The sequence below is a fragment of the Mirounga angustirostris genome, unplaced genomic scaffold (assembly GCF_029215605.1).
Source record: "Mirounga angustirostris isolate CCGP_5_RB_7025 unplaced genomic scaffold, mMirAng1.0.hap1 SCAF_5, whole genome shotgun sequence".
Taxonomy (NCBI): domain Eukaryota; kingdom Metazoa; phylum Chordata; class Mammalia; order Carnivora; family Phocidae; genus Mirounga; species Mirounga angustirostris.
The window spans coordinates 5,313,885-5,324,649 of NW_026991713.1; the positions used below are offsets into that span (position 1 = coordinate 5,313,885).

The 10,765-nt window shown below is 55.5% G+C and overlaps 1 protein-coding gene and 1 pseudogene across 2 annotated transcripts in view; one reads left to right on the forward strand and one right to left on the reverse strand.

Annotated features, from left to right (window-relative positions):
• PARVB (parvin beta) overlaps positions 1-10,551 on the reverse strand; it is a 95,075-nt gene extending 84,524 nt beyond the window's left edge. The window contains exon 1 of one of the 2 annotated variants that reach the window (XM_045872360.3): positions 10,378-10,551. In XM_045872360.3, the coding sequence (XP_045728316.1) occupies positions 10,378-10,492 (115 nt within the window). In that variant the 5' untranslated portion in view covers positions 10,493-10,551. Of the gene's footprint in view, positions 1-4,332; positions 4,455-10,377 lie in introns of those variants that run through there. The other variant, XM_064590500.1, reaches the window with a different exon arrangement.
• Positions 156-256, forward strand: LOC123845194 (U2 spliceosomal RNA; annotated as a pseudogene).
• Positions 10,552-10,765: the final 214 nt, after the last annotated feature.

The following is a 10,765-nucleotide window of genomic DNA, read 5'->3' on the forward strand; positions in this document are numbered from 1 at the left end:
CTGAATTATAGGCCACCAGCTGGTGGAAGAACCCCTATATCAGGACTGATGGCGGAGCTACAGCTGGTGATCGGAGTAGAACTGGTACCAGAATCCTCGGAATATTTTCTCCCACTCCATGGCTTGACTGGGCCCAGTTTAAATTACATCACTACACTGCTTCTCGGCCTTTTTTCTAAGATCAAGTGTAGTCTCTGTTCTTATCAGTTTAATAACCCACGTTAATTCCCAATAACCCTAGCGTTAAGTACACTTTACAGAAGAGGAAACCGAGGCACATACTTCCCCAAGGTCAAAGCCGCAAGCGCAGCAGGATCAGTTCAAACTCTGGAAGTTGAGCCCCAAGATCCACGACCCTAACCGCCACACGGACTGCTTCCTGCTTACTCAGCAAACACACAAAGACCACCTTTCATGGCCAAAGATCATTTCTTATCATTGGGCACTGAGCCAACAACCCGGGGCAGGTACGTGCAGGATGCGGTGGTCCCCGGCGGGGGGCAGAGAGGAGCCCCCACCTGCTGGATCAACATTGAAGCCGAGGGGTAGAAAGGCTCTGGGGCAGAGGGGCAGCGTTTGTGAGGGCCCCAGCCAAGGCAGATGGGGCTGGGGGTGGAGGGGCTGGCCGATGGCGGGGCAGGTGACACAGAGTCAGCGAGGATATGGACTGCAGCCACCGGCGGTCTGTCTTCTTCCTATAAATGCCAACGAGTCCATTCAGCACAGAATGGATCTCATTTGTCTCCTCCTCTGGAGCACCTTCCTGCCCCCGTGGCTGAGGGCATCTCAAATGCTAGAGGAGAAATCGGCTTTACTTCGAGCCAGCTGGGACGATTATTCACAGGTGAATCACCTCTCTGGTCTGCAAGGCTGCACCACTCACAAGCCAGGCTGCCGGGCGTTTTAATCTCCCCGGCAGGCGGTGTGACCTCCGCAAGGGACCCCACTTCTCTGCGCCCCGTCTGCTCATCTGCAAACTGGGAATAAGCACATAGCACCCACTTCCCTGCTTTGTGTGAGCCTGAGATGAGATAATGCATGCGGTGTGGGCACCGTGCCTGGAACGTCACGAGGGCCCCCCACGGCTTGCCATGAGCTTGGCTGCTGGAGACTCCTTTCCGGCTTTTTTTCTCCCCTTTAAATTTTTTCCCTCACTTCTCTGACGATCTTCTATCAACCCATTGTCAAGTATGGACTCGTTCTCACTTTTAAACACAATATTAATTTTCAAAACAAGAAAAAAGAGAGGGGTGAAGACACTGCCAATGAAGCTTTAGTAAAGAGTTCCCTTAAATTCCACCTGTACCACCATGAGTTACAAATACCACCAGCATGGCGCTCCTCTCTGCTGCGAGGATGCTCTGTCCGCATACAAAGCGGCGCCTGCCCGGTCTGGCGGATGCCACGGTGACCGGGGAAGCGGCAGACACAGAGGGCGACCACAGTTCCACCGAACCCCGCAGCTGCTTCCGGGAGCCCTGGATTCAAGCGCACTCCAAGCGCACCCCGGGAGTTAGGGAACGTCTATTCCCTCCTTAACTTTTAAGATTTTATTTATTTATTTGTGAGAGAGAGAGAGAGAGAGCACACAAGCAGGGGATGCTGCAGGCAGAGGGAGAAGCAGGCTCCCCACTGAGCAGGGAGCCAGAATCGGGACTGGATCCCAGCACCCTGGGAACAGGACCTGAGCTGAAGGCAGACACTCACCCAAGTGAGCCACCCCGGTGCCCCTCCCTCCTTAACTTCTTAATAACTATTAGAGCAAAGCCTAGATCCTTTGGAATTACAAGTCTTCAAGTGAAAGTATGAACATGCATAACTTTTTTAAAGAAGGGGCATAAACTATTAAGATGGCCTTACTTGCGGGGAACGAACACTGGTGATGGATTCTGGTTGCCTAAGAAGTAAAGGTTCAAAGACCCCAACCAAGAACGATCATTCTTCAAAATACCTGAGCTCAAGGAGTTCACTTTCCACTACTCACATGAAAGCATAACACTGCCAACCGTTCTAAGGCTTTAAGCTGGTGAGGGAGCACCATCAGAGACCGAGGCGGACGATGCTGAGCTGGCCTCACTCCCCAGGGACGCAGCATCCGACTGAGACGCGCCAGCTGCTCAGCAAGCGCAAGGAACCTGCCATTTCTCTGGAGTGCACACCTCACCTGCACAGGAACCGTGCCTCCCGGTCGCACGGGGCCAGAAGGAGGAGAACAGCCGCATCCCTCAAATGCATATTGTTAAAGGACTTATGTAACTTTGTTACCAACAGCCACCTAGCTGCTTTCTGGAACACATTAAGAAAGAAGAAGCCAGAGCTGTTGAAACGGGGTCCGTGAGAATCAGCGTTGTTCCCCCCTGAGCCCAGACACAGCCTCTGAATCCTTCTTAACACAGGGGCAGGGCAGGCAGTCGTCACAAATCCAGCTGAATGTGCTCTCGAGGGGAAGCCGCCTTGCCACCCCTGCTCTGCGACTAACCGACCAGCTCTGGTATCCGTGCCAATGCCCTACTTGCCAACATCATCACTAACTAACACTTACTGAGCCCTCCCCCGATGGCTGATAAGGCTTCACCTCCTCCAGTGCAGGTATCCTCACACCGCCTAAGGGCAAGTGCCACCGGGCTCCACGTGAGCCCCATCAGGAAAGAGGCTCGCGGATGAAGATGCAGGACCCAACCAGCAAGAAGGCGAGCCGAGAGCTGGCCCTGCCACCCGCCCGCAGCCTCCCATTGGAACGCGCTGCCTTTCTGGGGATCAGCGAGGACAAACCAGCTCGGAAGCACGGAGTGCTATCTCCCTCCACTTCCCCACCTCACGAATGAGGAAGAGAGGCCCCGGGGCTTGACGCATGGAGCCTCAGAGGGGTTCCAGAGCAGGTAGGAAAATAAAAAAGGATTCCCCTGGCTTCCCAGAGGCCATCCCGTGACTCCCAGGTACTATGAGCCCCACAGACCATGCCAGGGCCTGCTGCGCCTTCCATGCTTAATTCGAACCAGAAAGCAGCCTCTCATTTGAGTACGTGTCACCCAAGAAGTATCTCAAGGATGCAAAACTGCCAGAAACTTCTAGAATGGAGTGCATTCCATGTTACGCTCTCTTTACCCCCACAGCAATTAGTGCAGAGAAGGAGATTAACCCACCACCCCGCCAACGTATGTTTGCAACGTACTCCTAAGCTTACTAATCTGTCCTTCAGCTTCTATGTACTATAATAAATAGCAAATGCACTCACCAGGAAGTAAAGCGATTTTGCATCTGAAACCTAAAAAGTGTACAGCTGATGCAAAGAGAAAACATGCTTCCTTAGGGTACATCTTTTATGTGATGGAACCGCCTATTGGAAAACAAGGAAATCGCTAGGTAAACTTACCTGCCCTTTGCCAACCGCAGCAGGGGGGGCATCAATCACACGAAGCACTTAAAAACCGCTCACAGAAAGCACTTACCCACTTATATCTTATAAACATCCCTTAATTATTCTGACAACCGGACAGGGAGCATGATGGTAAGCTAACTTCGGGATGTGAGATAAATATTTATTCCAGGGAGTGGAGACCGGAATTCAAAGCAGAGGCTGTCTGATGAGCGTGGGGTTGCCAGGGCGACCCGACTCTTCAGGGACCACGCAGGGACAGCTGAGATGCTAGAACCACAGACAGCTAGCTACTCCTAAAGAGGCCATCTCAGTACAGAAAGGCAAGGGACATAAAAGTCATTGCTCTGGGCCCGGAATCAGTTTCCCTTTCTTACCGAAGCAAATGATTCCAAGGGATTTTAGAGAATCCCAAGAATAAAAGCCCAGGTTGGAACAAGTCGATGTGCCTGTGTGGGTTCCTCTTGTAAATGTCCCCCCTCCCAACAACTATAGAACAAACAAGGAGAAAGCCTGCATTTGAAGATGTAAAGAAGATGTAGTAAAGCGGGATAATAATCCATCCAATATGCCGTCAGGATAATAATCAAAGGAAACTTGACAAAGCCACGCCAAAAGCTCCCCTGAACACCACTTCCTCTCAGCCAGAGAGAGGAAAAACAGAACCACGGTTTCCAGTGATTTCCACTCCACCTCCCCCTAAGGAATAGGTTGCAATCCAGGAGCTGAGCAGAGACAGTGCATTTCCTCTCCCACCACGAGCTGCCCCCCACTGACAGAAGCGGCCCCAAGAGGCATTTGGGTCTCGAGAAAGGGATTGCTTCCCTGCTTCTCTCCTCCGTGGCAGGTTCTGCAGAGAACCTCACAGGCCCAACGGATCCAAACAGGACCTACGCTGGTTTCCTCTTGCAATAAACCATTCTAGAACCCACCATGTACGTGGCCCTGGTTCTCACCTACTTACGTCCCTCCACGGGCTTACCAGCCACTCTTTCCCTTCTCACAGATGAAGAGGCCAACCGACCTTAAACACGACCTGCACTCGATGCTCCAAGGGTCCTATAGAGCGCCAGAATGATCACGTGAGTGCCCGGAAATGCAAAGAATTCCAAGAGCCCTATGTCCCTGGCCAAAGAGACCAAACTCATTACAAATCCTTTTCCTCTATGCTGCCACAAAGAAAGACACTATTCCGGGTTTATTTTTAAAGGTAAACCAGAGGGCTGTTGAGATCTGCTATAAAACAGCACGTAGAAGTCACTTTACAGTTTGCAAAATGTCCCCAACCGGCTACAAACTACCACTGACCCAGATGCGTCAGCCCTGCACCGTCTACACCCTGCAAGGAACGGGAGATGGGGCCTGGGCAGAGAAGGCAGGACTCAGCTAATTTGTGTTCCTGCCAAATGTCTTCATTCTTAGAGGGGAGAGGCCCTGAATCTGCAGCTGCCTGGAGGAAAGCCACCTGGAATTTACATACAATGAAGTTCATGCTTTTTTAGGTACACAGGTTTTAGGTGTACAGTATGAATTTTGACAAACACTTGCAGTTATATAACCAGTGCCAAGCTGAGATACATAACATTTCTGTTACCCCAAAGAGGTTCCTCATGTCCCTTTGTAGTCAATATCCTCCCTCTGCCTCCATTCCCTGTTAGCCACTCACTGATCTGTTTTCTTTTGGTATAGGCTTGCCTATTCCAGAATGTCAAACAACTGGAATAATACAACATGTAACTTTGTGGTTCATCCATGTTGTTGCATGTATCAGTCCATTGTACCACAGTTTGTTTATTCATTCACCATTTGGACATGTGGATTCTTTCCAGTTTTTGGCATTTGTGAATAAAGCTCCTAAAAACAAAAAAAAAAAAAAAAAAAAAAAAAAACTGTGGCCTCCAGACCTTCTAAAGTAACACCAATTGCGTCTGACCATGACCCATGCGCCACATGTGGGGTGCCCTGCTGCCATGAACTGCCTGCACTTCTCGAAAAGCGGCTGGTGGAGGGCGGGGGGGGTCTCCTACAGCGCCCCTGGTGGGAAGCCCCATACTCCACCCCGTCCTCTGGCTCATTCCCAGCCATCCTTTACATGAACCAGGGCCCCCTTCCTCCAGCTGGAACCCAGAACCATGGCCAGGTTGTGTGTCCCCCACAGGTCGCGGTCACCAGCTCTGAGGACGAGCCTGGGGTCATCCCTGCCCACCACCAGCTCCCAGCCTGCCAGGGAGCGCAGGTAAGGACTCCATTACCTGTGTCCTTAGGCCCCAGATCAGGGGTACCTCCTCCCACTGCTGTCCTTCACCTCCCCCCTTTGGGTTTTCTGGCTACATTTCCTCTGAGCTTTCACGGAAAAGTCAAAAATTCGTTTCTTCAAGGTAGCAGCTCTCACGCAGATTCCCCACTCTGGGAATCTGCCCCCCTCCGGGCCCTGCTCACCAGGAGGCTGTGACTGGTGCCTGGGCCCAGGTAGGCCACGTGGATTCGCCCCCTCAAGGAACTGAACAGAGAGCCCCAGATGCTGAGCCCCGGGCCCGGGAGGTTCACTGCGGGGCTGAGGGCCCGGAGTAGCATCCCCCCCTTGGCCTTCTCTTGGGAGTTCTTGAGACAGCCCAGGAAGGAAACAGCCGGGCTGTCCACCTTGGCACTCTTACTGGGCTGTGTGTTAGGGGATATTTACAGCATTCCTGGCCCCCATCCATAGATGCCAGGAGCACCCCCACCTCCAGTCATGACCGCACAATGTGTCCCCAGACACCACCCATGTCCCCTGGGGACAGAATCACCCCCAGTTGAGAACCACTGGTTTAAACCCGTGAAGTGGCTACTAGGTAAGGTTGTGTTCTCTCAACTATAAAATGAGGGGGAAATTCTACGCTGCATAGACTTTGCAGCTAGGTAGGAATTTCTACGTCACAGGATTAAATTACATAGCATCTCTGTCCAGGTCCTATTGTATTAGGTCCTATTATTATAGAGTAGTGTTTAAGTGGGCAGTGCCGAGGTCTACGCAGCATCGACACAGCCAATCGATCTGTGAAGGTCAAGGTGATCACCGGGGCTAACGGGGGTGGTGTAGAGAATATTCTCTCCTGCACGTTATTGAAGAAATGTAATACTTTCAACCTTCAGTTCAAGGTCACAGCCGCCTCGTGATCCCTTGAGATTTAAATCCCAAGGGAGGGCTCACGATACCATGCTCATTGACCGATGCTTCCGCATGCAATGCTTGGAAGACCACTGGGGAGAGGAGCAGAGGACGAGCCACAGACTGGGAGCAAGGACCTACAGAAGGCTCATCTGAGAAAGGATCTGCATCTAAACTCTTAAAATCCAACACGAAGAAATCAAACAACTTTGATTAAAAACACGCCAAAGATCTGAACAGACGCCTCACCAGACCGCACATACACACACAAAAAGATGCTGCAGGTCTGTAAGTCGTCGGAGAACGGGAACCTAAGACTGCTAGAAAAAAAGGACATTTACAGGGGCCCCTGGGTGGCTCAGTCGGTGAAGTGTCTGCCTTCGGCCCAGGTCATGATCTCAGGGTCCTGGGATCGAGCCCCGCATCGGGCTCCCTGCTCAGTGGGGAGCCTTCTTCTCCCTCTAGCCCTCCCCCCTACTCGTGATCTCTCTCAAGTAAATAATCTTTAAAAAAATAAAAAGGACATTTACAGAAACAAACAAAAAAAACGTCAGAGAAGGGGAACTTCCTAAATGCTCTCTTTCCTCGGAGAGCAGAGGGGACAGAGCCTCCAGGCTGGGCTCCGATCGCTGGTGTCTGGGATGAGGGCAGGTCCTCAGCGCAGGAGACCGGAAGGCATCCAGGGCCATCCTGGCCCCAGAGTTGGTTGCACCCCTCTAGGGACTTCACAGGGCAGCTGCAGCCCCTGGGGTGCCCCCTGGCCCCACCTCCGGGCCTGCTGGACCTCTGGGGCCTTCCATCCGAGGTCATGAGGGGGACCTGGTGAGGGGAGTCTGTCCAAACCAGCTTTTAATAAGTTGCTCCTGAAAGTCTCCGGGCCTTCTACGGGGAGCCATGGGGTTTGTCAAGCGTTCTTCCCACCCTTTCCGATGTCTGCAGTTAGTCACAGTTCTGTTTTCTAAAGCGGGCCACCACATGACCCGAAGTGGTTCCCTCCCGGAGCCCATCAGCCTGAATCACGCCGTGAATTCAGCCACGGGCACTTCCTGCATTGGTTCCTCCAAACTCCAGGGCAATGCGTTTCCTAAAATGATCTCGCCTGAAGATGACAGGACGTTCACCCCAACGTGTCCCTCCACGCCCTGTCACAACCACAAGTTCTGACAACCTGGAGGCCAGCGCCTGCAGGCTCCCCGAATCTCTAACCTCCCCGAATCTTCACACCCTCCCTTACAGGGGCCTCACTACCACCCAGGCTCCTAAACTCACCGTCAACTTTCTAACAAAAAGGAAAATGAAACCCTGCTGCACCTGACAGCGCCCGTCAATCTCTGAGCACCCACCCCCTTCCTGACGGTTCCGTGGTAGGCAAATGTGAGTGTCATCCCACAGGGGCCCAGGACCCGCCCCGGCTCACAAACTGCACGAATAGCACAGTTCGGAGATCAGGAGGGCAGGCTGCCAAGAGAACAGGCCTGCGGGAGGACTAACAACTCTCAATTATCCAGGACCTCATCACCCATCCAGCTCTGCCTCTCTGCTGCCCGCTTCCCAGAAGACCAGTGGGAAGCCATTAAGCCCTTCCCAGCCCAGCCTCACCACCCCCACTCCTGCCTCTGAGCCCAATTAGGGTTTTCGGCCTTTTGTTTATATGGGGGAACCCCAAGCAGGCCAGGCACCCAAACTTTGAGAACTGAGGCAGGAGAGCTGGCTAACTCACACACAAAAGCATCTTTCGCCTTCTGCTGTTGTTTTCATGTCCCCGCTGTTCATCACAGTATGCTCTGGACTACTGGGGTTCTAGGCCCACTGACACCAGACCAGACGGGCCCACTGACACCAGACCAGACTGGCCTGCAACGTACTAGACACACACCAGTTCCTAGAAGCAAAGACAAGAAGCATTTCCCTTGGGGACCAGCCCATTATTCAGGCACACGTTCTTCGTATTCCAAGGGCGTAAATGGCACCCATAAAAAGCCGTAAGAGTCCAGAACATTCCACTTACTTGCTATTCGGTGGCAGATTTCTTTCACCGGTTCCTTCTGATCTCAACCCAAACGTGACCCGCTCTGAGCGCTTCTCTCCCCTTTCAAACGTTCTTCGCAGCGCCCAGTGTTCTCTCACTACTGGTCTGTGTATTCATCACAACTGACGCCCCGTTCCAGAAAAGCAAGAGCCTGGGCTATCCCTGCTCCCCAGGCCGAACAAACTGGGAGAGGGAAGTGGCATTTATGTCTATAACTGATCCAAGTCACAAAGAAGACCTGAAATGACTTTCGGCGAGGGCGGCGTCAGGACAGGTGAGGACACACATCACGGAGGGAGCAGGAATGACAGAGGAGTGACCGTCATTTATCATCCCGTTTAGGATGTATGACTTGATAAGAGACAAATACAAGCCAGTTTGGGCCCTTAAACTGTAAGGCTTGCGAGAGAGGAATGGCCAATTTGTTTGGGGGTATTTGGAAGCCACGGAAGGGTGACAAGGCCCTACCCACAGGGAACTGAATCAAGTAATCTGGTAAAAGCATCCCTGATGGGAGATGCCAGGGTACTCCTTCCCCACCCCCCACCCCCGACCCCCACCATAAAAATCCCAGAGGGGAATGCATGGGGGTACACACGTCCCCTAGAGGTCGAAGTGTCACACGCATCCCTAGGAATACACGGGTCCCAGGGAGAGATTAATGGAGGTCCAGCGTCCCAGCGGGTATGCATCCTTGGGGTACACTCAACCTGGAGTTACAAGGAGACTTTCTGGGGCATAAGTCAGCCTCAGGTGGTTTATGGAAATCAGTCTACACACCCCTCTCCCTTCCCTTCTTTCCCGGGACACCAGCCCGAGGTCAGCCCCAGGGCTTTCTCCCCCACATGCCTTATCTTGGCTGCCTCTTCCGCTCCCCGTTCCTAGCAAGCACGGCTCACCCAGACCCATCCGGAATCTGCCCCAGGCCTGAACAAAGGGAAAATTCAGGAATGCGGTCCTCAGAGAGGCCCGCTGAACGGCGGTGTGTTTAAAGCACACACAGGCCCGCAGAAGTTCCCGCCCTTGCGACTCTGAAAAATCTTTAAACTGTTGAGGGCGCAGGTAGTTTTTAGAATAATTTTCGTAAGCGCAAAGGGGGAGGGGAGCCCTGTAGCCCTCGGTCGCGGCACCCCCACCCCCCACCCCGGCGGGTGGCCTGCACTCGCCGCGCCCCCTTCCTTCCTCCCGGCTCCAGGGCGAGGGCCGCGTCCCCTGCGGGGGTTCCCGCGCCAAAAACACCAACTGGGCCCCGGGCCCGTGCCCGGCGGGCGCTAAGTGACCAGTAAAGGCTCAGCGCACGGAGGGTCACCCGCACGGCCAGACGCCGGCCTGCAGGCGGGGCGGCTCCCGAGCGGCGCCGAGCGAAGGGCGACTCCAGCAAGCGTGGGCGCGGGGCCGCTCTCCGCGGGCTGGGGGGTCCGGGCCCGTCGCTCCAGGTCCGCCTTCCGCACCACGGCCATCTGCGAACGGCCGGGGAGGGGGCGGCCGGGCCGGGCCCGAACGTTCCCCGCCCGGGTCTAAAGGTCTCGGCAGCAGGACGGAGCGAGGGTCAAGGGCGCTCCCGAAGGTCACGGCGGCGCGGCGCGCGGGCCCGCGGGGCCGGTCGGGGGCGGGAGCGCCCGGAGCGCGCGGGCCGGGGAGCCACCCCGCCAGTCCCGGCGGGGGACGCGTGGTCCCGCCAGAGCTCGGGGACGCGCGCGCGCGGGGCCCGGAGGGGGCGGGGACGCGCGGGCCGGGCGGGGGCCGCTGGCGCGGGGCGGGGAGCCACCCCAACGGGGCGCGGGGACGCCCGCGCGGCTGCAGGCCGGCGGCCGGCGCACTCACCCTCCTTGGCCTTCTTCTTCCTCGCCAGCGTGCCGCCGAGCTTGCCCAGGAACGACTCGTCCTTCTTCATCCTGTGCGGCCGCAGGGTGGGCGAGCGCAGCGGCGCGGAGGACATGGGCCGCGCGGGGGACAGCGGCGGGCGCAGCGCGTGTGGGAGCCGCCCCGCCCGCCCGGGGAGGGGCCCGCAGGGCGCGGCCCCAGCGCCCGCCCCCGCCCCGCGCCCGCCCCCGGCCCTGGAGCGGCCGCCGCCGAGGTCCGCGCGTCCCCGGCCCTGCCGTCGCCACTTCCAGCGCCCCCGGGCCGCGCGTCCGCTCCCCTCCGAGAGGTGAAGGGGCTCGGCTCCCGGGGGCCGCGTGGGACCGTCCCCCGGGGCTCGCTGCCACTTTTC